Source organism: Caloenas nicobarica, chromosome 1 (assembly GCF_036013445.1).
Source record: "Caloenas nicobarica isolate bCalNic1 chromosome 1, bCalNic1.hap1, whole genome shotgun sequence".
Classification (NCBI taxonomy): Eukaryota; Metazoa; Chordata; class Aves; order Columbiformes; family Columbidae; genus Caloenas; species Caloenas nicobarica.
The window spans coordinates 106,347,425-106,374,869 of NC_088245.1; the positions used below are offsets into that span (position 1 = coordinate 106,347,425).

General features: G+C 44.1%; 1 protein-coding gene across 1 annotated transcript; it reads right to left on the reverse strand.

Moving 5' to 3' along the window:
- ACE2 (angiotensin converting enzyme 2) lies at positions 1 to 25,688 on the reverse strand. Its single transcript, XM_065651737.1, has 18 exons — positions 25,500 to 25,688; positions 21,716 to 21,874; positions 19,701 to 19,794; positions 18,930 to 19,073; positions 17,491 to 17,603; positions 16,860 to 16,968; positions 16,050 to 16,147; positions 14,472 to 14,641; positions 13,046 to 13,272; positions 12,122 to 12,266; positions 10,517 to 10,615; positions 9,721 to 9,843; positions 9,205 to 9,377; positions 8,185 to 8,243; positions 3,292 to 3,392; positions 2,241 to 2,357; positions 774 to 968; positions 1 to 121 (listed from the first exon to the last, which is right to left on the reverse strand). Exons 1-18 carry the CDS (start codon positions 25,686 to 25,688, stop codon positions 1 to 3), a joined length of 2,436 nt encoding a protein of 811 aa, XP_065507809.1.
- Between the last annotated feature and the right edge of the window lie 1,757 nt (positions 25,689 to 27,445).

Sequence of the window (27,445 nt, forward strand, 5' to 3'; positions counted from 1 at the left end):
CTAAAATGGTGTTTGTGTCTCTTCAGATGGCTCAAAACCCATGTTGCTTTTTCCCTCTTCATTGTAAGGGTTCGCCACTTCACAGTTTGATCCCACTTCACTTCTATTTTCCCTTGCTCTCCTGTAATGAAAATTCATTTTGTATTAGAAGCCCCTGTTCTGTTCAAGCCCTTCTGGATCCCCAGAATCCCCTACCATAAATAGTACTGTGCTTAACCGGGAATATTTCTATAAAAGGAATTGTGTTGGGTTTAAGGGGAACTATAGCAAACCTACCACATTCTTAGAAACTCCATTAATGGAGGGACATAGAAAACCAAACCAACTATACTGCTGTTAATGCGATAACATTTAAGGAAAAGGACATTACTGGACAATGTCCAAAAAGATTATTGAAAACTGCAGGTGCTGACGAATGTGGGCAAACTCTGCTGTTGGAGAAGTCACTGTGCTCCCAGCAAGCCACTCCATCCACCTCACGGCGGGGCTGGCAGAAGCATCTCCATGTCGCAGCTCCTTGCAGCCACCGTGTCCAGCTGCCTTGGTTAAACTGATGATGATGGGGAAATTACACTGAGCTGCCAAAGCCGCCTTGCACTGAAAGGCAGGGAGCTGAACCTTTAGCCACCACTCTTGATGGGAGGGGGATAATAAGCTTTAATTCCTTGACTTGCTTCAGTTAGATGTGGCAGCCCATTTGTAAGCACCCTGATGATTCAATCATCGGGACGTCTCCCAGTGGTCATGGTCATAGTATCAAAAACATTACTCACTTTTTTCGATCTCTCTGCCCAGTGATGATCAAGACAACAACTCCAATGACAACCAGGCTAATGACCACCCCAAATACAATTAACCAGATGGTGACTGGTGGTTCATAAGGTGTGGCCAGGGTTGGAAGTATGCCCACGAACTCCAGTGTGTTATCGTCCAGTCTGAAAGCCTCATTGATCCGTCCCCGAGACATCCTGCCATCAAGAGCAAATTCAAAAAGTTTCACACATTTATTGGAAGGAAATCAACAATTTTCAGTTGTTTTATAAAACTCCAGTGTTCCAAGCTTCCCCTGAACTGCTCAGGTGAAAAGGCTGCACAGAAGGTACTGCTAAACCCATATTTATTCTGGCATGGGGTGGTGGGGGACAAGCACAGTAACTTAAGCCTTTAACCTGTTGCAGCTTAGCTGACATGTTCAGACACTGCATGACCTCTTAAACCCAGTCTTAATGTTTATCGAAATGAGGCAAACAGCCTTCTGATCTTCCTCTCTCTTTGCATTTTGCCTCTCATTCTCTTTACCCTAAGTTTTTTGGCTATTCATAAGCTTCTCAGTTACGTGACAGAAAGCCGCAGCTTTGACTTCTTACATGTTTACCCTCTACAGTCTTCCAAAGTTTTGATTCTTATATTTTTCACTACCATGAAAACCCTTTCCCTAGTATATTTTCTGTGCGTTTTTTTTCCTGAACTTCTGCTGTTGAGTGCTAACCGGACAGTGACTTTCATAGCTATATTCTTCTCACTTGGTTCACCAACTTCACTAACTGCTTTTTCAACCCTATCTCATGTTGCTGCTGCTTTTAGATTTGTGTCCTTTTCATTTCCCACTATACATTACCCATGATCATCTGCAGAGCTGCAGTTCTACTCATCATTTTTACAGCAATGACTTACAGTGGTGTCATACTGCGCTATAAAAGAGCTCTTCATTGACCCGTAAGTGGGAACTAGCTCCTGCTCTGACCTCTTCTTTTCTGTATGAACAAATACATCTGGCTGTCTTTCTAATACATTATTCTGGAGTCCTTGCTACACAACAATTCTTGCACTGAATCTTAACTAATGAGAGGAAGAAAACACGCATGCATGCACATACCGTTACTGTGCCATGGATTTCAGAATATTAGATAGTTCCTGTTAAAGCCTGAGCAATGATATTTCCTGGCAAGCTATGATGCAATTAGGTGTGTTATGGCAGTTTTACAAGCCACCTGAAGCATTTTACACTGGCTGTTGTCCAAGACACCATCAGATAGATGGACTGTTTTCTTTCTGTCGTAACAGTTTCTCTCATCCCACTATTTCCACAGTAACTGCAGAACTGACTATCTTATCACCCCTTCTGCCTCTGCTGACTTAAGCACTGCTGTCCCTTCCACCCTTTCACCTAGTTGTTGGGTTTGCTGTTGGTGGTAGGTTTTTTGTTTTGTTTTGTTTTTTTCCAGAGAGCAAAATCTCACCTGATGGCATTTTCCATGTCAGCTTTGGGCACAATATCACTGATATTACCTGGCATGCTGACAGTAAGGTAGAAGGAGATCCTTTGTGTCTGTTCCCCCACATGAATGTCTGTAATCCTGAATAAGAAAGAGAAAGGGGTTTTTGATTGTTCAGATGGCATTAGCTTTAAATTCAGGCAAGTGAACAGTTGCGTTTGACAGGAAATGCCAGGGAGTGAGTTTATGCTGAGTGAATGCTTCCTAGTGACCTCAACTGGGAAATGAAATCAATTTTCCTGTCAGAATTTCTTTTTTCCATGTGCTAATTGGTAACTTGAGACGGAGAGAGTCTTCCCTGCACCTAAGACAATCCTTTGTGCAATTTTCCAAATCACATAATCAACTGCAGAACAGAGAATGTTTGGGGCCTTTTGAGTGTTTGGAGCAGATCCCATTAATAAGGTGATATATAAGTGCCAAGTGAAAAAAAAAAAATCCTTCTTCCTTGTATTCTGCTGGGAATAGATCCTAGATGTTACATGACTGATATCCTATAAAGTAATATGAAACAGTTTAAGTAGATAGCTTCTGAAAATTTTCAGGAGACCTAATAAAAAGGTTGTTTTTCTTACCCAAATCAATTTCAGATGATAGATCTTATGTTTGTAAGTGAAAGCAGACAAGATTAGTGAGTCTGCATGGAATTCTAGTGCTTTATAAATAATAAGTTTATCTTTCCTGGGCCCAAAACCTCTTGGATATCCAGTATCATACACATACACTGTTATAAATTCTCATTTCACTTCCACCACTGATAACCCATGGGAGACAAAGCCTTCTGCATCCACCGAAGTTACCTAACTTTAGCACATTACTCCTAAACTTCAGACTCTTGAGTGAAAAGGCAACATGTAACCAAGCTGGCATCTTGCCTTTTACAACCAGCTGATGCTTGACATTGTTTGCTATCACCTTACATTTGACAGAAGGCATAATTAACCCCACCAATTCATGCCACTAGCAAACTAGAAGCAATATAGGCATAGCCAGCACAATTAAGCAAGCCACTCACTGGAAGTCAGCTTCTTGTTTCTTCACCTCTGCAAAGTATTTTCTCATGGCATAGGCGATGGAGGACTTGAACAAGAAGAGCTCGTTTTCATCCCATTCATACTGCAAAAACAGCACAAGAGAAATTAAACAGAGATGGTAATTGTATGGCAAATTATCTGATACTAGGAAGTCATTCTAAAAAGAAATAGGAATTGTAATGCTTGGCATGCATTTCAGTACAATTTATTTATGCCATGATAGCACTTCAGGAACATACTCAAATCTTTTAGCTCTGTTAATCTGGGCGCTCTAAAGGACACTAATGAAGCAGGCATCCCTGCTGCCATACAGTGCATTGTGCTGTCCCTCTGCAATCTCTGGTACCTTTATATGGGGCTGCCAAAGATGCTGCAGTCCCAGCACATCTCCCTGCCTTATGAGGGGCAAAGACAGTAGGAGCAACATGACTCCTACTAAGTACTGTGCACTCTGGTTGAAGTCTAAAGATTTCATTGTTTAGATTTTGTTTTAGGCACATGATTTTATTTGCAGACGTTATTTTAGGGAGGAGAAACATTGGGGCTGGGTTGTTACATGAAAGTGGCTCATTTATTTGCTTGATGAGCAGGGATTTTTATCTCGGTAAAAGAGTCTTTGCATGAGTATTTCTGCAGCAGGCATATATTTGTTGGTTTTTTGCTGCAGAATAGATAGGTGATATAAAAAATGCACCGCCTGCGTGCAGGCTTCTCCCTGCCTGCCTTACGAGTCCAAAGTTATTTGCAGTGGAAATCAAAACCAGCTTCTCCAGGGCAGAAACTGTGAATTGTACAGGGGACAAAAAACACCTGATAACGCAGCCTGGTCTGTTGTGCAATGGTGCGCGTGCATGAAGGCAAAATTCCCATTTGAACTCTGTGGCAATTTTTTTTAACCCCCGAAGGCCTGAGTTTGATTGCGTTTATGGTACCTCAGCAGGAATGACTATAAATGCTGTCAGTGACAGTTTTACACAGCTCCTGACTTTCTCAAGTATAATTCGGGAAGGTGTGGTGGAAGGCAGCTCTCTTGTCACAGGCTTTACAAAACCCAGCAACATTTTTGAACCCTGTCCTCCTTTGACACTGATATAAAACAGAGACAAATGTCAAGCACAGCATTGCCAGCCAGGCCAGGGAGGCGATTGTCCTGCTCTGCTCTGCACTGGTGCGGCCTCACCTGGAGCTCTGTGTGCAGTTCTGGGTGCCACAGGATAAAAAGGATATTAAGCTATTGGAGAGTGTCCAGAAAAGGGCTACAAAGTTGGTGAAGAGTTTAGAGGGGAAGCTGTATGAGGAGCAGCTGAAGTCACTTGGTTTGTTCAGCCTGGAGGAGACTGAGGGGAGACCTCATGTCGGCTACAGCTTCCTCACAAGGGGAGGAGGAGGGGCAGGCACCAGTCTCTTCTCCCTGGCTACTCCCAAGGGAATGCCAGGAAGATGTGCCAGCAGAGGTTTAGATTGGACATTAAGAAAAGGTTCTTCCCCCAGAGGGTGGTGGACACTGGAACAGGCTCCCCAGGGAGGTGTCACGGCCCCAAGCCTGGCAGTGTTCAAGAAGAGACCGGACAAGGCCTCAGACACACGGTGTGAACTGTGGGGTTGTCCTGTGCAGGGACAGGAGTCGGACTCGATGGTCCTTGTGGGTCCCTTCCAACTCAGGACGTTCTATGATTCTACGATATACATGGAAGGAAAGAGCCAAAAGACCTCGGTGTTGTCAGTCCATGCAGGGTCAGGCCACAAGAAAGATGCAGGTGACCCAGACCCCCCGCCAGCAGAGTGGCCCCCAGCCCCATCCAAGCAGTGTGTGGAGGGCAGGGGCTGTGCCAGCTCTGGCTGTTCCTGACAGCAAGGGTAGAAGCTGTGAGTCTCTTTTTTTGCCTTGGCAAATGCCCCTAGCTTTCTCCTGTTTGCAGGGCAGCAGGAAAAGCCCTGAGCTGAAGCACTTCTCCTTGTCACAGCTGTTGTCTCCGGCAGCTGGCAGTGTTCACCATCACAGCCTACAATGCTGTTGTGAGAGTTTTCTCAATTCTTCATTTATCCCAAACATCTTTAGGCTCTACAGTGCTTTATTTTTCTTTTTCTCTTTACCCAGTGTTAATTGAGCATGATTCATATACTGCTGCTTTCTGTAGTTTGCATCTCTGCTGCTTCTTGTACTTAGCATCTTAGCTTTTTAAACATCTATTCATTTCCATAGCATATATTTTGTCTTTTTCTGTCTAAGGCATTTTAATTGCCACCGTGCCATTCAAGTATCTTCATAAATACCATTACTAGCTGTGTGGATAGGAAATTCCTGGCTTGCTTCTGATCTGTGTTTGAGCACTAACTACCCACACACCTTCCCTAGGCACCTCAGAAACCTACCTCGGTGCTCACTGTTCCTTACAGAGGCTGCTTTGCTCTCAGAGAGAAATGAACTTTGCCAAGTGCCTTTGTTCTGTTATAGCTTGTTCCCTCCAAGATCCCACAGGTGATTTGAGAGACAGTGCAAGTCTGGCCCCTAATTCGAAAAGGATTTTCCATTGTAAAATACATCTAAATGCATGCATGGTGACAGCTCTCCTTTGCCTAACACCACCTTGTGTGCCAACCTTTTACAGTGTCATCACATGTATGACATTTACCCAGTGGAGAATTTTGAACTAATGTCTGAAAGGCAATCTCATTTTCAAGTAGTGGTCAGGGGACTGACACTCCTGGAACCTTTTATTTTAAATAAGACAGACCCTTAGTGATTCGGCAGGGGTCTGTGGCAGTTTCCCTTGGGAGGGCACTTTCATGAGGCCTCAGCTGAAGCAAAGCTGTGGGAGTTTCAGCCTCATCAGCTTCACTGGTGATCTAGTGATGCTAAGGCTGCAGCTTTAATCTCATCAGCCTGAAAACAATTAGCAGGGTAATTGCAGCAGCACACACTCCAGCACAGCTGGTGTAAGCCCATCCATGAGTCTGGGTGCATAATTTGCCAGAACTTTGGGCTATTGAAACTTCCCTGCTGGTAACAGCCAGGGTGTGTAGGCGCTACAGCTGCCAACCCTGACCATGAATTTCTGCCTCTGCAGAAGAGGAGGGGTCATTTGCTTTCTGCTCTATCCGATGCCAAAGAGCAGAAATACAAAAATATTTGCGGGCACACTCAGAATGCTTTCTGCTGTCCTAATGGAGCAAAGCAGATCAAAATCCATCTTAAACCAACAATTGTACTGGATTCCTGGCTTCTGTGCACTGTGAGCCACGTAAAGCAGCTAAAACATATTGGTCTGTGTAGCTAGGCTGAGATTCCTGCCTGAGTTTCCCCCTGCCTTTTCTCTGTGCTGGTTCATGCATGTACCATTACCCACTGTTGGCATACCAGCAATCAGGGTCGTGTGCCTGGAAGATCAGTAGAAGGGAAATTTGTGGGAAGACAGAAAGCTACTGAACGGAAAAGGTTTCTTGCAAGTTGGTGATGTGGACTGCTTTTGAGAAGAAAATGCATGGCTGGTTCTTCAGAGCTTAGGAACCTACCATCCTTAAAATAAAATCTGTATGAGATTGTTTTACAGCTGCTCAATTGCCCACCATAAGACTATGATGGCAAAAGGAAGGCATAAAAATGGTATTAAGCTAAACATTAACCATAATGACTAATAAATGTGTTGTAATATGGAACCTTTTCATGCTGTTGATATCAGTTTTGAATTGTATCTAATTCGACTCAGCGATCTAGGAAGAAAAAAAACTCCAGTGGGGCTTGCATGTGAGAGTGTGATAGAAGCGAGAGCATCAATTCATGTGAAAAATGAGCCCACGGTATTGTGTCCTTGGTAGTCCAATAAGCTCCGACACGCAGGTCTAAATGACCTGCCTGATGACATACTCATTCTTAGAAAATTACTAATGTTCTGCAAGGTGAAAATGGCTATAAACAGGAATGAAGTGTCTGCACTTAAGCTTTCTGCACTGCCTCCCTGAGATTAGCATAAAGAGGCACAGCTAGAATAAGGAGCAAATTTTCAGCTGAGTGGCTGGGTTAAACAGATGGGCTAAGCCAACACTCGGTTTAAAAACTTAAAAGCTGTCTTTGGCTTTGATGAGCTTTTTCAGTCACTGTAATATATTTTCCTGGACCAGCTGGCATAATCAGGAAAGCAGACGAGTTCTTGGGAATGAAAGCCCTTCTCATCTGAAACAGAAGCAGCTGCACTGCCCCTCACGATCTTAATAACAAAGCTGTCTCTACGTAAGGGTTGGAGGGCAGGGAGGCAGCCAAATATATCAGGGCCTGGAAAGATTACAGCAAACAGGCAAACAAAAATCTACAAAGGAATGCTGTCAGCAGTGTTTCAATGTGAAATAGAGAGAATTTGAGAATAGAGGGTGGGATTCAACTCCTCTGCTTTAGCCCTACATTTAAATGTGAAGTAGCTACTCTAATAACAACTTCTGAAGTCATCCACCATAGCCACAATGATGGAAATTAGGAGAAAAGTGTGGGTAGATGCTTTCTTTAGACACATCAGCATAGCTGAGAAAAATATAACCATTTTCAGGTACACTGGTTCCCCCATGCTAGCCCTCCAGGCCTGTCCTGTAGCAGGTAAAACATCATCTGTAGCTCCACAGAAAAAAATCAAATCATCTAGCTGAGGTCTTTCTTAAAATGGGTGGGACCACTCCCCGGAGAGGTTTCTCCAGTAACTGTAGAGGGTGTCTTGACCACAAACTCAGATGACACATCTTTTATGTGATAACCCTTTTGCCTGAGCTGATGCCGCTCTTTAGACACAAAAATCAAGATACACTCTGCCTTACTTTCTGAGAGCCATGGTAACACCATCTCTGTTACCTGAACAACACAAGGAGTGTCACAGCGCAAACACACTTACCGCCTGGTCCCCCAGTGCTGACTTCAGGCTGATGCGCACTTTGATAGCATTGTCAGAATCTGGTTTTAAAAAAAAAATGGGCCATGTCAGAGCTGCAATGACAGAAAGTCAGTCCCTCGGAAATGCTGGGATAGCTGGAGTTTCCTTACCAGTTCCCCAGCTCTCCCTGGCCAGCTTGATGGGACTGATCTTGTTTCCCTTCAGCAAACTCCGCTGCAAACATCTGGATCCGAGCTGTCATTCACCCAAGTCTGGCTTTATAGTAGACAGAAAGAGTGAGCACATCCAGAGTACAGTCCTCTGGTCTTTTTCAGGCATCTCCCGAAGGAAATACCCCTTTTCCTCCATGGAGAATAAGCAGCTCAAATGCAGATGTTGGTGCATGGCTAGATGAATCCCACCATTAGAGACTGGCACAGCACTGTAAGAGTTATGGGGTTCTCCAGTACTGACAGTGATTACAGATATATAATCTAGGTGATTCAACACTCAGTGTCACCACAATAGTCTGAAAAATGCATTTTCTCCTCATTTTCCTCCCCTTTTCCTCGCCCTTTCCTCCCCTTCTTTAACTAGCACAAGACAGCAAACAAAATAGTAATTTTTCTGCCCTAGTTTGCCCCTCCACTCCCAGTTCAGGGTCCTCTGGTTCCCAGCACCAGTGGCTCCCAGCCCTGCAGAACAGGCGCATCGCTCTCAGGCAAGCACCACAGAAGTCCAAGCTTCTTCGTTCTGCATAGCCATTCCACTCTTACTGCTGCCATTACGAAAAAAAAAAAAAATAGAAACTCAATTTCTGAAAACTCTTACAAACTCCCTGTGTGCTAACTCCTCCAGCTTTGGCCATGAGGAAGCCCATCTGCCTTCCTATGAGTGAAACTTACTACTTGATGGATATTTCCCACAACGCTGCTTCCCTAGGGAAAAGAGCCTTCAACAGCTACAAGAGACAGGGACTTTGCTGGTCAAGGGTTGTAAGGACTAATTAGTGTCTTTAATTCACCCACAAGCCATACGTACATGGAGCCCAGTCTGTTTTCCAACCAATGTATCTGCCAGAATTGTTTTTTTGCAGCCACTCATATAGAGGTTCAAAGTAGTGGAGCAAGGGTGCCGCATTCATGTATTTCTCTCCTGTTGCAATTTCCAGTGCTTGAGTCCAGGGCTTAGATCTTCCTAATTCAAGCAATTCTCTGTGTATGTGGAAGGAGAGGTAATATATGTTATTGCCATGTTCCACCTAGACATCTAGCTGAACAATCTGCGATTGGTATCAAAGTTTCCCTTTTTGCTTCTGAATTCCCTCCTTCCTCCCATCATTTCTATTAAGTAAAAAAAAAATTTCTCATTAACAGGCAATTAAACCTTTGATACTCAGCTTATATAAATTTAGGTAATTTGTCAAAATAAACTGAGTTGACATATGCTACATTTTCAGGCTAAGTTAATTCTTGGTGCAACTTCATTGACCTCGGAAACTTTCAAAGGTAAACTAGGCTTTGTGATATATTACATGTGAGAAATTTGCTTTGTTACCTCAAATTCTGACCAGCTGCTGTGGAGTTGGTAATGTCACATGTGTGAAGAGGGCCGGTATGGTTAGCTGCCTTGCAAAGTGCCTCCTGAAACTGGAACTGATAGATGGTCCGGGTGTAATACCTAAAGGAAGGTCAAGGAGAAGGAAGGCACAGGTTTTGTTAGTCATCTGGCAAGAAAACCCTTGAGCCCTTGGCCTTTGGAAGTTGCTGTGTCAGCTGGTGCTCCTGCTCACACGGCTGCACAGCAGGGAGGGAGGCCAGCTGGTATTTATAGGCTGCACTAATGCAGATTTAACAAAATTCCAAGATCAAATGCAGCAGAGGAGCCTCAAATCTGTGTGCTGGCACATCACCCAGGTGCAAGTAAGGTTTTTAAGGCCCAATTCTCCACTCCGACTGAGCCCTCTAAAATGAGGCAGCTGGGACTCGGAGGGATGTCCAAAGTTAGTTGCTTCAGGGCTGCATGTGCATGGTCCAAGTGACAGCTTTGCAGGGCATGCTGTCTCCCCAAGAGGCAAGCACCTCATACAGATGTAGTCCCATTGGTTTGATAGCAGCACAAAGCTCTTCTGGTCAACAAGAAGCTCAACGGCCTCCTGGCTGCTCAAACATTGCTATGGGGCAGCCCCTGATGTCCAGAGAAAAACTTTCACTGAAATCAGTGACCTTCATTCAGGACTTTAAACAAAATAAGATTGTGTCCTGAGACTCCAGTAGGTGTTCTAGGTAGTCAGGGCTTGTTCTGTACCCAAAATGTGCGTCATGAGTTAAACACTGAGCAAGGATGGAGCTACCGTATGAATGAGTAATCATTGGCCACATGAAACAGCGCTGCAGGGTCACAGTAGGTTTCATCATGAGGGATGGGCTCAACAACGCCAACAATTTCTCTCCTGAGGATGAAGGAAAAACAGAGAATTTCCATTAATAGATAATAAGGAAAAATAATCTGACTGCTCTTCCTCTTTATTGTCTGATACACATGGGCACCTGTCTCACTTCCAAGCACAAGAAGTATGTACAGCTCCCAGTAACCTCAAATGGGCACTGCTCCACATATGGAGAACACAGAGAAGAATCTGCTTTGAGACTGACAGTGTCAGGAAGGGATTTGTATGATAGCAAGGTGTGCAGGCAGTAATTAGTGGTGTGAAGTAATCTACAAGACATGAACTTCACACACACTTGTGCCCTGGCCCATCCGTAGGCAAGGGCATGCAGAGGTTGGGTGACCAAAAAGGCATCTGGCCTGCTGTGCCACTGGGCTGGAGATGAGGTGTCTCTTTATTTTCTTCTCCTGAAAGCATGTTTCCTGAGCAGTACTATGGAAATAAACCCATGGCCTAATTTCTAAAAATGGTAATAAGCTTACGTGGAAATATTTTCTGTAAATCTGTATTTCAAGTTCTTGTTCCAGCAGAGAGCTTTGCAGTGTCACTACTGACTTCTCTGATACTTTTGAATAAATCAAAGCAGACTGATTTTTTTTACAGTGGGACAGGAGGCTTGCTTGTACCAAGTTTTATTATAGATTTTGTTTGCTGGTGGAGGCTTACTGTTTGTGTTCATGTTAGAGTGCAGACTCCATTTTCAGTGCGAGGCTGGTTTGGTTTCTTTCTATTTTTCTGCCCCCACATAAAACACCCCAGGAAATGACAGTCTCCAGTCTGAATCAAACCACTTTTAATCTTGAGCTCCATGGATGTGAAAATAGATTGACTGGTGCAGATAATCTGAAAAGGCACCTCTGGATGTTACTTGCCAAGGGAACTATATTTTCTTGACCAAGAAAGGTGGTATCTTAGTACATAAAGAAGGCTCAGTCTGGAGTCTTTCAGACAATTTGCCTCCAAAACCACTCTAGAAAGGGTAGGAAATGCAAAGCAGAGGTGTGTGCAGATATTTGGTAGATTGAGATCTGTATGCTTTTGAGGCTGGCAAGTATAATGAAATTCACTTTCTACTTGTCCTTAAGGAGCTGAGGAGCACACAGGAGCATATGCCCAATGAGACTTAGGGAACGGCTGTACTTAAGCTATAGAGATATCTTGGAGCATGAGTCAGAGGGACAGCAATGTTGATCCTGGGATCTGGAACATCTCGTGCAAAGGCCACGGACTGTCTTTATCAGAGAAGTTGATATTAGGAATGAGGAGAAAGTCTGCCGAGATGCAGGGTAAATTACCCAGGGCTGAACGCAGTGCTAATGGGGACACGTGGCTTGTGAGACCTTGTCTGCACCATGTTGGGTGTTTCTACCTGACACTCTACTGAGCTTTGCAGAGAGACAGATCCTGCACTGTGGGGGGCACAGCATCTCAGTATGTTGAGTAGCTAGGAAAGGATGTTTTTTCAGGATCACTTGCAAAAAAAAAATCCTCCTCGTTTCTCAAACTTACTTCATCTCCCACCACCGTTTTGTCCATTCCTGCTTTGTAATCTCACCCCTAAACACCATCCACCTCCACTTCTCCAGCATGTAAGTAAAAGGCATTGTTCCAACAATCGTTAGCGCTTGTTTGAGCAGAAAGTTGATTTCAGTTTCTGAAGAGAGAAGTAGTTAAAGTAATGGTTATGGTAGCAATTAGTATCTGATTAGGCAGCTCAAGTCACTTCCTTTTACAGCTAATGCTTACATCTCACTTGAATTACAGAGTTTCACTAACGAAAAAGTGGAAGGAAGAATACTACTGAAAAAAAACATGAGAAAAGATTGCTTAAGTATTTATTGTATACCATTTTGTCTCTCTTTCTTTTCCCTCAGCCACTTAAATAACCTAACTCTTTGGCATTTACGTGTCATTATCCTCCACCGAAAACCTACCCAGGCCCCGGGGAATTTTGAGCTGAGGACTTTGGTACATCTCCAGCCTTACAAGGGAATACTCAGAGAAGCCAGACAAACGACACTCAATCACTAAATATTCACTTAAATGGTAGATGTAAATCTCAAGGCTTCAGTTTAGTTTGAACTGCTAAATATATACCTTGTTAGTGATATGTACAGATTCATGCAAAAGAAATTGAGAAGACTGTTAGAGGCTCATCCAAATCAACTGTGAAGATTTTGGGATGAGTTGTTCAATACTGAAGGTAATGAAGTGCTAGCTATTTGTTTCTAAATTATGTAGCAGCTTTATAAAGTAGTGTTCCTTGCTTCATGTTGTGATTTGGGAAAAAAATAGTATTTCTGGTAAGCTGGTGGTGAGATAGGATTTTCAGAAGCCTCTAAGTTGCTCACTCAGCTTGCACACACTACCTCTGCTGCAAAATAAGGTCTGCAAGTTTTCACTTAAATATATAACATTTATGAATTTATTTACCTTCATCCTCTTGGAAAGTCGGCTCTAGGAGGTCAAGAGATTTCAAGTGCTCAGGAGTGGCTGCAGAAAGTGACATAATTTCACCTACTGCTTCATGGAAGCCCTCGTTGGCACCATCTCTGAGCAGGTAGGGCTGCACAGAGTATGCCATGTCATACTCGATGTGGCCCATCTCATGGTGTGCAGTCAGGAAGTCATCCATGGTCACTTGGGTGCACATCTTGATCCTGCATGCCAGGGCAAAGTGTTTGTGGTTAGAGAGACGGTGGTCCAGCCAGCTGCTGCCCGAGCTCTGCCCGCCGCAACCACAGGCAAAGCAGCCTCCAGAGCTGGCAAACGCTCCTCGCAGAACCTGGGCAGCCACATCGTAGCACGGAGTGCAGTTCCTCCTGCACAAGCAAGGCTTGGAGGGGAACTCAGCAAAACACTTTCAGCCACCTTGAAATTGAGCTGGGAGTAAGAGAAAGTTGCTGGTTTGTGAGAAGCACAGATGTGTATATGGGGTTCTTGGGGACATGGTTTAATGCCAGTGTTAGGTTAATGGTTGGACTCAATGATCTTGAGGGTCATTTCCAACAAAAATGATTCTATGATCCTATGAGTCTAAGCAGCTGCTCTTTGAAACTTGGTGATAAACTCACTGTGTGTGTCGGAGTGAGTACCCACCATCCAACTTAAGCAGACGGTACTATAGAAAAAAACCCTGTGTGTCACTGACTTCTGCTAATTCATCTTCATGTAGGTACTATTTAATAATGGAATTTCTTCCAAATAGGTTTTCCTTTCACTTTCCCCAGACTGCTGAGGTGCGAGGCTGGCAGCTTTCATGAAGGCTTTGCTGGGGACTGGCCTCTTTCCCTGGGTAACTGCAGGGACTGCAAGAGGGGAGAGAATTTGCCCCAGGAGACTTCATTGTCTGAGAACTTGTTGTCCCTCTCCTTTCCCAAATATGGAAGAGACTGATGGATTTTTGTGAAACTCTGGAAGTCTGCCTACCACTTCTGACATATCTACTAAAGATAGCTAGTGAGGTCTCAGGAGGTTTTCACTTACTATCCAGGGACCTGTACCATTGCTGCAGAGCATGCAGGTGTCCAGAAATCCCACTGGTATCCACAAGCACCTGCATTTGTGCTTATTCCTTAAGCCCTAGAACATAGTCATTATTTCTCCAATTCATATAAATAATATTCATATCTCTGCTTAAATTTGAGAGTAGTCTTTAGCTCTTCCCGAGAAAAGTTACACAGAAACATTTACAGTCCCACAAGTACCCCTGCTCTCTTGTCTTCCTTTTCCCTCTTACCAGCCAGAAAAAAATAATAAATAAGGAAAACTTATAACTTAAACCAGCACAGTGCACCTTTAGTGAAAATATGAATGTTCTAGGAGATGGTATAAAAACGGGTCATAGGAATTGCCATACCTATAGTCGTTTTTCCCCAGATCCCATGCCGTAGGATGGCAGACAACCTTCCTGTTATCAGCCGGCTCTGTGAGCATGGAGTTGTTCCAGAAGCCCTCCGTCATTTCGTAGAGGCCGATGGAGACAAAGAAGGCCTCAGCAGCTTTGAATATTTTAATTGCATCCCATTTCTGAAAGAGACAACGCTAGCATTAACCACTGGTTCGGCACAGAACCTGATCCGACCAGCCAGCTTAACGCAGGGCAGCTGACTTCATATTTATCTCCCAGCGACTTCAAATCAGCACCTGACTTACTGAGAGTAAGATGGTAGTGTCTGCCTTCTGCACTTCTGTAAATTCTGCCGGGAACTGGAATTAAGTGTTTTCCTCTTAAACAAAATAGGTTTCTGCACTCAGAAGTTCAGCAGATAGCACCTGACCCGAACCGGAGAAGCCCTCAATAAAAGATAAGGTGGAGAAGATAAAAAGGATATTCCTGTCACTAGCATGTCAGCTCTGGGATCTGACCCTTCAGCCACTTCAGTCAGGGACAACTTGTTTGAGGGAGCAGAACTGCACGTCTAGTATATGAGCATGAGAAGACACCTCAGCCAGAACCATAAAACCTGGCAAATACATCTAGAGGACTTGCTTGTCAGAGCACATTAACATCCAGAATATTTTCAAATGTCATTCAGCATTTTTATTATTCTGCACAGCAAGAGCTCTGAATTTACTGGTCTGTGTTTTCACAGAGATTTAGGTGGCAGACAGCTTGGCTGGATGGGAATCCTAAATTGGGTACATCCACCAACAAGGGTGAGTCCAGCCTTTGCCCTGAGGCTCTGTCAGTAATGCTTCCCTCATCACAATGGTGCTTCAGTATACACAAATTTAAGTCTACAAGGGGGTCAGTACTGTAAAATAGGGGTGAGATTAATGCAGGCCTGTGCAAACTGCTTATCAGTCAAATTTAGCTATTCCTCCTCTTGCCAGCATGACATTTGCGTGGAGCACTCCCTGTGAGAGGAGGGTAGATTTCAGGTGAAAAGTCACATTTCAAAAACCAAATTCTACCAATCACCTTCTATTTTATAAAAGGAGTGAAGTTGAGGCAAGACTACAGAGACTTATCTTCACCCATGTTCTCGGCCTGGTAAAGGTGCTGTCACATCTGTTAGCACTACAGATCTCAAACACAGACCTTATCATGCTATGCAGTTATTAAAAGATAACAGGCAGCATTGCAGTTTCCTAGCTGTATCCAAATAAACAAGACTGGCAAAAAAACCTTGCAATATGCAAACTACTTGATTATGGTGATGGATGGCAAAGGTCATATCTGATACCAGCCAACTACATGAGTCCTGAAATATTTATATGTACAAAAGATATCTCTTAATGGATGGGTGTCTCTGAGGAAAATAGACTTGGAGCCAAGATTAAGCCACTCAAAGAGGGTGGAGAAGAACAGCTAAGGCAGCGTGACTGCCTTAGGGCAGCTATGGTTTTCTAGAGAGCAGATGACATGTGGTGTTTAATTTTTCTGTCATCTGGTTTTGTTATATAATGCATATTGCATAAAGGCATGTCTTACCTTTTCAACCATTGCAGAAGTTACATCAATATTTGGTTTGGCTGGATAGGGAACAGTCAAGGGATACAGATTTGTCCAAAATCTACCCCACATATCACCTTCAAAAAAGGGAGAAACATAGAAATACTTTAAATGATTGACTACGTATTGTTCAAAATTGCCAGACAATTTTATAAACTGTGCAGTGTCATAAATAGGGACCTCTATACGCCCAAACAGGTCTGATCCAGATGTGAAGTGGAAGGGAGCAATTCTGGGAGGTCATGCATAGGACAAACACAGACCAAAGATCCTTTTATTTCCCCAAGATCAGCTATTATTGTACAATACAGTTTTGGGACTGATCAGCTCCCTAAAGGACTATTCAAAACTGAATGTCCATGTTGTTAGTCCACATGATCTCCGTTGTCGTATTCATATACATTACTGTTTTGGCAATTCGATGTTGCATGCTTTGAAAGCAGAGTCATGAAATGCAGGAGGTGAGGACAAGTTTTGAAAGTGGAAAAAAATGTCATTTCTAAGGAAGACAAGTGCTGCAGCAGGTAGGGCAATGTCCCAGCCCAGTGCTGGAGTTTTGAGCTGGGTGCCACCAGATCCAGTGAGGACGAGGACATGTGCCTTCCTCACCTGCCCCTGCTGCTAAGCACCTATGTCACCTCTGCCAGGGACTTCTTCTCTATTTGTCCTCTCTCCTTCTCTTATCTGTAACCTGTTTCTTAATATCTTGATTAAACAGGCAGATTACTCTCTTCTCATGTGCCTTGAAGGTGACTGTCCTATGTACAAAGTCAGGCCACGTTGACATACCCAGCAGGTGAGCAGGGAGGCATCCTGTGGAGCTGATGAGCTTGGGACCGTAGACCTGCTCCAGCCGGTGCCTCACGTAGGCATGCAGCTGCTGGTACAGAGGTTTTATCTGAAAGCAGAGGAGGAGAAGGAAGCCAATTATTTTCTCTTTACTCTACCCCACTTGTCCCTCCAAAACAGAGAGCCTCAAAGGTGTCTCTGATGAAATTCTCCTGGCAGGTAAGGGCACCCCAAACCTGCAGCTGAGCTTTGCCTCTTGCATCTGAGCTCAAGTGCTGAGTACAGATCCTAGCCGCAGAAGTCCTGCTCATTCAGATGTGAGTATCAAGGATGCCATCTACCCCATGGGAAACATACCTCCTCCTGTGGGCCCTACCTGGAGGAGAAACATGGATCTGTAGAGCTCCCTCTTTCCCAGACTTTGTCACAGTGCAACCCAAGGGGACCAGCCTGGTCCTAGAATGGTTGCAGAGGTAAAAATGTCAGGTATGTTCCCCAGTGTCTGTTACTGCATGTAGACTGAGATCAGTCAGTTTAGAGCAGGTCTCATCTTCCTTCACAACATCGACATGTGAACCCACCGTCACAAAACACAACCCCATGGCCCAGGTGAGAGTTTTTCTGCCTCTACCTGCTCGAATGTCTTCTCCACATCTTCGACCAGCTGGTCACGGCTGTATTTGTATTCTTCTGGATAGTCTGCTTCATAATTTGCTCTCCAGTAATCTCCGTAGTCAGAATAACCTGTAAAGCATGAACACATCACATCAGGACATTGCACATGGCACTGCTTAGGTCTGCAGGAGCAGTGCAGCTCCTTGCTGGCCCCATGCACACATGCACCCTTTTCCGCAAAACAAAGTGTCGAAGAGCTAGATGCTCTGGGTCTAGGAGGGTGAGAGTGCTCCCCCAAGGATGTGTCCCATGGATGTGCAGGTATGGGGCATTTCCAAGAAATGAGGAAAGTGCAGTCATGGTTATCTGCTAATTAGGGGAAGTCCAGCCAGAGATGGAGGTCAAAGGAAAATGTCACTCCTGAATGGAGCTCCTGCAAGCATGAGGGATGGCAGATTGGGCTCAGGCTGGATGCTAAGGGGTTCTCACAGAGGGTACGTGCTGGTGGATGTTTAATATGGGCCCCTTCCTCCAGCAACAAAATTGCCAGGGCAGGTGTAGATACAAGGAGTGAAATTCAACTCCAATTTTTACTGGGTCTTCTAGTCCACTGAGCTCCATCAAGCCTGGCATAGAAATGGCTCATACCTGAGGTCTCTTCCTTAGTGGTATGGAGGAAGGTCAGAATGATCATGCTTAATGTTCAGGTTTTTTCCTGTCTAACTATTTGGACTACAATTTCTTATACCTGGTGTCTAGCTCCAGCTTGACAGGAGTATGAGAAAGTAGGTGGTACAGCTGTAGATTGGCCAAGAGATGGACGATATAGCTACTTCAGAAGCTATTTTAGAAGACCCCCAAAGAAAATTAGCAGCCACCCACCATTGTTCCGTGAAAAGACAGTTCCCTATGATCTGTGTGGAGATCTCTGACGGTAAGCACAGTTCCCTTGGTGCAAAACCCTTTTTTAGCACCTGGCTGCATCTGCTGGCCCAGGCCTACAAAATCTGATCATTCTGGTTAGGGAATAATACTTTTAAATGTATTATACCACTTCTTGTGGTTGGTGCAAGAAGGTCAAGGCCAACAGAAAAAAAGAGACCTTGCCAAGACTCAGCAGTACTCAGAAGTTTTTAAAATGGAGCATGCTTGCCCATAAATCACAAGCAGTGCAGTTCTAAGTAAGGCATTATCTAACAAAGGGCACTGATACATCATGGGATTTCGGAAAGCAGCAAAGACATCTCCCTTTTTCTCCAGGCTGGTGACAGGCCTCCGATCTGGTCATTGGCACCTGTCTGCACTGTCTCTGGCTTTGCAATGTGCACGCCATGAGCAAATGATGTACAAAATGCTGCTCATCAATGTGTAAAAAAGTATGGGTTTTGAATTCCTCTGCAAATCATGCAAGACTGTGGTATGCTAGGAAAAAAAAATACAAAAAATGTGATTTACCATTAAGCGTTGCAACCTCATTTTTAAGTTCAACATACTCTTCATATAATGGTCTCATCATCCTGCCAACATCAGCTCTCCAGCCTTCCCAGGCCCACAGTCTTTCATGATAATCAGTGCTGTTAGCCATAATAGTGTCCAGACCTGTCAGAACAACAACAAAAAAAGAAGTACTAGGCCTTGAAAAAGCAGAATCTCTTTATTTTGCTTTCACAGCAGGCAAATGAGCCAAAGTGAAAGAAATTTTATTAACTCAGAAGAAAACACTTTGTGTTTGATATACTAAAATATCCAATTATTTTATTGCATCCTTTTCTGACTTAAGGTTTTCCCCTTCTTCTCTTTAAGAGATGGAGCGGATGCTGAGTCCTTTAAATCAACCATGCTCCATGTATTAGTCTAAGTTGATAGTGCTCTTGGGACTGGCCTCACTGCAACGTTGAGTCCAAAAAGACTTTGATGATAGGGCAAAAAATCAGACTTTCTGCAATGCAGGCAAACCCTAGGTGACAAGCAGTCTGTCACACAATGAGCAGCCCTCTCCAAATTTCTTCTCTTAAGGATATGAGAGACATTACATCTCATGGACAGCAGGCCTGCTGGAGGTCCCGGAACAGCAAGGTGCAATTAGATTATGAGTAAGCTTTAGGTAGCAGAATATTTCTGCTGAAACTACAGCCAGTTCTCCTGCAGTTAGGAGCCACCCTTGGGCTTTTTCTTTTTGAACCCTCAGTATAAAGGCCACAGCATGGGCAGTGGTTAGTACTGTACCTGGCTCCAGCACCAAACACTCTGATGGTTCGTTGATTTTACAGACAGTCCCGGTGCTGTAGATGGTACTCATAGTATTTAACACAGTGCTCAGCTGCAAATTAGATGTGAGATAGCCCATTAGAAATGCACTCTGTACAAAATAACAGCCAATTATGATAATTCCTTAAGTGCTCGATTCAACACTTCACCCACCAGCTTAACATTTAAGTGCATGTTTAAGCTCAGTCTAGATTAATGAAAGAATTTGCCTAAATGCATTACTAAGGCAGGACCTAGCCAGAAAAGATAGATAATCTCCCAAATATATGACGTAATCTACAGGTCCTTAGTATCCAGTCAGACAGAGCTCGGGATTTAATGAGCATAGACTATCATGAGAGAGCTATCAATACACAGCAGCAATAAAACTATAAAGTTTAGCAACATGCTTCCATAAGCATGGCCCCACCTAAACCTTCCAGGTAGATTGTGGTTTTAAATGGCACAAAAAGGGCCCCTTCTGCAGGTGCCACCAGGCTGACTGTTGTGGTTTTTTAACATAGCATCACACTGACTGCATAGATCTGCTTATACTCTGTTACAGAGAAGTTATGGCTCACGTCTGGGGTCAGTTGAAAGCCAAATGCATCTGAAATAATTTAGGTCTTTCTCAGAAGCTATGTTACATAGCTCTGTTTGGGGGGTTTTTTGGTTGGTTTGTTTTAATATTTTGGGGTTTTCGTACCTTGTGAAAAACATGCACCACTTTTAGCTTTTGCTTTAGGACTATGCTATTTCTCATTTAAAGCTTTAAATCAGAACTATGTAGAGCTGTCAGTGGGAGGGGTAGTTAATGACTAGCTCCACCTTTATGCCCGTCAGCATTAAAATAAGTCAGTATCCAGGGAAATTTTTGTAGCAATGAAGAATATTTAAATATTCCTATGGAATCCATCAGACTGTACCAAAAAAAAATCACTTTTCAAGCAAGAATCAACAATTCCAGCCCCAAAGGCCCTTTATCTAGGAAACTGCAAGTGTCTAAACAGGGAGGATAATGAAGAAAATGCCTCCTCATCAAAGACAGCATTATCGTCAGTGCACTGCTATGCTCTAAAATAAATAGGTTTGTATGAATGTCAGCATTCCTATCAAGGTAATCTGTCTTTCCAGGAACACATCTCATTTGGACCAGATAGGAGGTCCAGCCAGTCCGCTGCTTTTCTTGCACAGTGGTTAACACTGCTGATCTTAGCAGAAAAATCTCAGGATCCTTCTATAATCAGGACTGTAAGATCCCCTAACTCAACACTACGTTTCAATTTGATCTCCAGCAACAGGAAATTAATTTAACTCTCAGGTGTTCGGTTATAAATCTCTTTTGAGTCTGCATAACTGCTCACTGCAATTCTAAATGCAGTTGTTAACCATATACATGCCTTTTACATGAACTTGTCAGTGGAAACATCAAACCTCGTTATGAATCCTGCTAAATGCTGGCCTTCAGCAGCTTTCTGTGGAAAGAGGTCACCAACCCTTTCTGACTTCAGGCATCCCACAGCACCTGCTGCATAGAAGCATCCTCTCTTTTTCACAGTCTGATAATGCATAATGTGCAGAGCAACAAAGACTTCCTCCACCTCCACCTTTTTCATTCATTGAATGTCCTTTCACCCATCTCTGCCTGCTCATTGCCCTAGGTCAGGACTTAGCCAAGAACTTACCAGAAGTCCTCTTTTCCTCTGATGACTAATCCGGCCATTTATGCAAAGACAAGTCTGAGGCGTGTGTGTGCGTCTGAAATTTGCTGCACAGATTACATGGCAAAACTACTGACTTGAGTGGGAACCAGCTTCCTAAGCCAGACACGCCTTCCAGTCCTGAACTGCTGTGATCACCTCGTACAGGTACATGCTCCGTGGCGATGCTGGGGTACAGCATCATCCCGAGACAAGCACCGTGCCCTCCCTCAGACATGTTGTGGAAGGCAGCTCAACTCACCTGGAAAAAATGAGCTACATCCAGCAACTTACTCTGCTATATTTTTCTGGTGACAGCACAGACGACCCTCTTTCCTGGAGAGTCTGGATCTGGAGCCTGGTGAGATCATCCTGGATGCTGGTTAACGGGAAGCTGCTGGCGTTCCTGGAGGCCTCGTCGTAAAATGAGGACCACTTGGCATCCGCCTCGTTCTGAAAGGGGTTCACACAAACCCTGAATTATTCTGCCAAAAGAGTGCAGCAGCCTGATGTACTCAGTGTGCGAAAATATTATTTCTGGGGAGAATTTCATTTGTGGGCATCACCTGTGAATTGCAGTCAAGCACTTGCACTGTGCAGTGAAACAGCTAGAGAACATTTTGGCTTTGGTTTATTCACACATCCAGACAAACATTTTTCTTTGGAAATAACAAAAAGCAGGACTGTCTCCTCACACTATGCTCGTTATAATTGATCCAGCATCACCTAGCTGTGTTCCTTGCTACTCTAAATCACCAAGTATTCTTCCCTTAGTGCTTTCCTCAACCTGCCTGTGCCTAACAAAAACCAGGGCACAAGAGGGCTGTGACCCAGATGTCATCCCCCATTTCTCCTTCAGCAGCAGAGACAGACAGCAGACAAGATATTGAGTCCTTTCATTATGCAATATGACTTTCTTCTGAAGTTTTGGTAAATTAAAGATTATAGTTGGGCACAAGAGGGTCTAAACAGGTGTCTAAATTGGGCATGCAAAATCTGAGTCTTCTGAATGAAATTGCTTTTACCATTGCTGCAATTACATACTTCGACAGAAGGAACTCACAAATTTCAGTGCAAAAATGGCACCATAAGAACATTATTTGGATATGGGACCATCTTATTCATCTTTTTTTTCATGTGTTTGTACATATTTTAGCACATCAGCACCCATCCAAAATGACAACAAGAACAGTACTAATTAACCTGGGTCCTTGGGACAGTTTAATTAATTGTGCTTGTGCCAGAGCTTCCTGGGTTGTGGAGAGGGTGTCTGTAAAACCTGTTGCTCCCTGCTGAGGCATAAGGAAACACAGATGTCATTTTTATGTTGTGGCTGAAGAGTACTTTCAGGTGCACTTCCCCTCTGTGCAAACTCAGGGCAAGGCCAATGCTCCCACCAGGGCTGTGCCTGGGTTGTCCAGCCCCATGCGTGACGGACCCACCGTACCTGATCAGGCTCTGGTGCAGAGAAGTGGTGGCAGATGTAAGCCCTTGGCAGTCCCGACCCTGCATCTCCCCCTGCCTGTGCAGCCCCCCTGTGGGAGGGCACCGATCCCTGGGTGGCTTTCCAACTTCTCCCCTTCACAGGAGCAGACCAAACATTCAGCAGCTTACTCTGCTGTATTTCTGCTATATATCTGCCTCACTACTCATCTCTGGTGAGACCCCACCTGGAGTCCTGTGTCCAGATCTGGAGCCCTCAGCACAGGAAAGACATGGACCTGTTGGAGACGGGCCAGAGGAGACCACCAAGAATGATCAGAGGGCTGAAACACCTCTGCTACGAGGACAGGCTGAGAGAGTTGGGGATGTTCAACCTGGAGAAGAGAAGGCTCCAGGGAGACCTTATTGCAGCCTTTCAGTACTTAAAAGGGGCCTGTAAGAAAGATGGGGACAGACTTTTGAGCAGGACCTCTTATGATAGGACAAGGGGTAATGGTTTTAAACTAAAAGAAGGGAGATTCAGGCTAGATATGAGGAAGAAATTGTTTACAATAAGGGTGGTGAAACACAGGCCCAGGTTGCCCAGGGAGGTGGTGGATGCCCCATCCCTGGAGACATTCCAGGCCAGGCTGGACGGGGCTCTGAGCAACCTGATCTAGTTGCAGATGTCCCTGCTCATTGCAGGGGGGTTGGACTAGATGAGCTTTGGAGGTCCCTTCCAATCCATACTATTCTATGATTCTATGAAACAGCCCTGCCACTGCTCAGGAGCTTGCAAAGCTCAGTGGCCAAGACTTCGATAAGCACCCAGAAGAGCATCACTGTGCAAATCTGCTTCTGAGCTCCTTGCCCTGAGCAGGGATGTAGAGGTGCCTTAGGAGCAGCGGGGCAGAAGAGGGGGCTCTTTGTCTACAAAAGCCAAAGGAAAAAAGTTAGCTTGCTGTCTGATTTTTTCCCCAATTAGAGGAATTGGTTGATGAGTCAGAGGAATAGTTACAGGGTTCGTGGCCTAATTTACAAGGAAAATGAATGGGAAGAAGACAGAAGGGACAGTATTCATTAACTCTGCTCCTCCAGCAGAAAGGGAGGAGGGGAAGCAGTAGGTTTATTACCAACGCTACTGAGGATAGCAAGTGAGAGAAAACATCCTCTTCGAGCACTGGACTAATTGGTTTTTATTGCTAGTATCTCCTCACGTATTTTATTATCATCTCATTAATGCTGGAAGTACTATATGGGGCTTTCATTTTACGTGTTTGGAAACATTACAGTTTAAGTACCTGGTGCCTCAGAAAACATTGCAGATTGGCAATGATTAGTCATTAGGATTTCTTCCAGCAACCAATCTCCTTGCTTTAATTAAGAAATATGATAATTAAACTGTGTTTTAATTAAGCTATAAGGCCACAAAGTAGAAGACTTAAACCATTACTCAGAGGTAGATGTAGGATGTTCAGCTTCTTTTTATGCTCTGTATTGTTATTCTCTAGAACTTGAGTTGACTTTAAAATACACACAGCTACAAAATTCAAGGTGTTTTTGTTCATTTTGGAAGGCTCCAAGGTTATGAGATGCTGGGCTGAGGCATGGCAGTATCAGTAACCAGCCAGGTCATGGCTGACTGCTCTTGGTAAACATGACACTTGCCTAGAGACACCGTTGGCTGTGTCAGCTAGAAGTTGGTGTTTAGAAGCAGAGAGAACTGTGTTGCAAGATAATGCAAGTACAAATGCTGTGGTCCTTCCTGCAGACAGGAACTGACTTTCAAACCAACGTGCTAGACCACTGTACTACGAACTCCACTGCTGGCATTTCAAAATCCATGATCTCACTTCATATTTCCCAGTTTAATACCTCCACGCAGTCTACCAACAGCCCTGACTACAAGAAGAGCGGTGGGGTTTAGAGAGGAAGGTCCCCCACTGGTAAAGAGTGTGGACCACTATATAAAACCATCAGCAAACATTTAATGGAATGCCTACATTCAGAAAATGTTTGCACATTCAGTGAGAAGTAAAATAATTTCAGCAACAGAGAAGAGAGAGCATTGTCTATGACAGTAAAGAGCCCAGTATTAGCTCAGTCTTGGGAAAAGTTGGAGACCTGAGCTCAAATGAGCACAAGACTTGAATCCCTCTCCCTCACATCACAAGGCAGCACCAAGCCCAGGTCCTGGGAGAAGAGCATCCCCTCCAGGCTGTGCCCTCTCCAAGGGGAGAGGGGTCCTGGACAGAAAGGCCACACCAGGAGGTGCTGGTGGTGTTGGACCCTGAGCAAAGGAAGGTGTCCCTCTCCATCCAGCTGAGATTTTAGGGCCGAACACGCAGCGCTCCCTCACCTCTTCCCTCCACTTGCTGGGGTGACTCGAGGTGATGGCTAGGGACATGTCCAGCCTCTGGCCATCCCCATGCAGTGCAAGTGCATCCCAGGCACCAGCCCTGGGCTGTAGAGGCCCAGGAATCTCCAGTGAAGCATTGCTATGTCAAAGCAAGCCCCTCTACCCTCCTGAAACTAAACCACGGCACCAAAAAAGTAGCAGCAGAATTTCAGCCAACTTCGGTGGAACCAAAACAAACTAGAAAGCAGCTGTTAGATTCCTAAAAGAGCAGTAAAACCCACAGGACAGAGTACTTACCATTTTCCTGGCAGTCTCCTCAGTGATGTTGGTGTTGTAGTTCCATGAGGCAAGGGAGCTTTCATAGCTGATATCTTCTGCCCTCTTGTTAAACTCTTCCAGAAAGATTTGGGCTTGTTGTGTGACAGTCTGTGGGCTCACAACAGCAATCAGACCACAGAGAAGCCAGATGTGGACCAACATATCCATGTCTAGGCTGAGAACCTCCCAACAAAGTAGGTTTCCTCACGTAAGCTTCTCTGTCAGGCTCTGTCTCATCAGCCTTCAAGCTTTTCAAGAAAAAAGGCCAAATCCAATCTGCCAGGCCTTTTATAGGTTTTATCTATTGAAAGAGAGAAAGGAAAATGTTTTTTATAAAAAGCCAAATAAACAAAAGTCAATTATTAACTTTGGAAAAACATAATTACTCCTGCCATTTTATGGCCTTCTTATGAAGGGCTTTTACTTTTAGTTAATGTTTCCCAAATGTGCTGTCAATGATACAGCTGGTCACTTTATCTGTAGCCTGCCTGTCTCTTTGGTAGCTCAGAATCTGTGAATCCTTTAACAGGTTAGCGATAAGCTGTAAAAATATTTAGAAACTTCACTGAAACACCAAGCCATGAACCTTATCTCTCAGGCAAGAAGAAACCCTATCTAGCCTGACATGAGGTATCTGGTTGGGCACTTAGGCCCAAGTTTTAGAAGGCTTTGCAAAGACCAAGTGATTTGCAGAATCTACCTCATTTTCAAAGTGACTGGGGGCATTTAAGGTCAGATTTCTAAGGATATTTACTGAAATATCAAAACATAGCAAGACAGTTTGTGAGATCACAGCATCTTGCATAGAGACCTAATCTTAACTATAGATCAACTGGATTTAAGTACTGAAATGACTAAGACTATTAAGATGAATCCAGTATAATATCTAAATATCTTTACTAATCTAGCTAGGAACCTAGCACTTACTGCAAATCAATGGGAAAATCAATATCTGAATTAGTTCTGGAAATGTAGCTTGAGTTGAGTGTTATTGATGTGACAATACCTTAGTACATTTTAAATTAGCCTATTTTTGCTCAGGATCACTTGGTTGGGGTTTTTGGGGGGTTTCCTTGTTTGGTTTTTATTGGGGAGAGGGAGATTTTTGAGATGCAACTCTGCAGCTATATCCATGCAGCTGGTTCCCAGTTCCCGGCAGAGCTTCGCCAAAACCATTATGAGTCTACATGGGAGCAGCAGCAATCAGGCCCTTCACTGTCAAACCCCAAGAAAAGAACTCCAGCCCTCCCATCTGTGACAGGCTGAACACAGCACAGCCTCAGCAGGGCCGCCAGTAGCAGGTGTTCTCAGCAAGCACAGCCAGAAACCAGGTACCTTGAGGAAGTGCCTTGTTTCAATATCTTCTAATAGCCATGTCCTGTGAACCAGGGACAGGAGATCTCTGTCATCTTTGTGCAATCCTCTAAAAATCTTTTTTTTTTGTCCAAAAGAAGGTCAACAACATTCACTCAACTCTTCCCCAGAAGTCACATTCCCTAAGCTCCATGTTACTTTTCTTGGTGTCATCCAGACTCACCACAATTTGTGCTTCTTCAGCAATGGTGTTGAAATCTGATCATAACCAAAATCTTATCAATGATCAGTGAGTACTGCAGTCACTGTCTCTATCGTATGTGCTGTACCTTGTTGAAACACACCTTCTTTCTGGCAAAATTAGAAAACAGTGACTCATATTCAGGTTGTGACCCACTGTGGTCCTTTCCCAGTAGCACTGCTACCAGCTCTACCATACCCCTTTTTGTCTCTGTATATCTGGTTCTAGGGTGGCACCCATTAAAGCATTTTGAATTTGCCTGGGCTGAAGGCCATCACACTGATTTCAGACCACTTTTCCAATTTTATATGCTCATTTGGAATTGTAATCCTTCAAAGGACTCCCAGCTTGGCAATGCCCACAAACCTAT

Coding starts and splice junctions, on each gene's coding strand:
- ACE2 (XM_065651737.1), bottom strand. CDS start 25,688: ATGGATATGTTGGTCCACATCTGGCTTCTCTGTGGTCTGATTGCTGTT. Junction 8,244..9,204: donor GAAAACAGACTGGGCTCCAT/GTACGTATGGCT, acceptor TTTTAAAACCAG/ATTCTGACAATGCTATCAAA. Junction 2,358..3,291: donor AAACAAGAAGCTGACTTCCA/GTGAGTGGCTTG, acceptor TTTCTTATTCAG/GATTACAGACATTCATGTGG.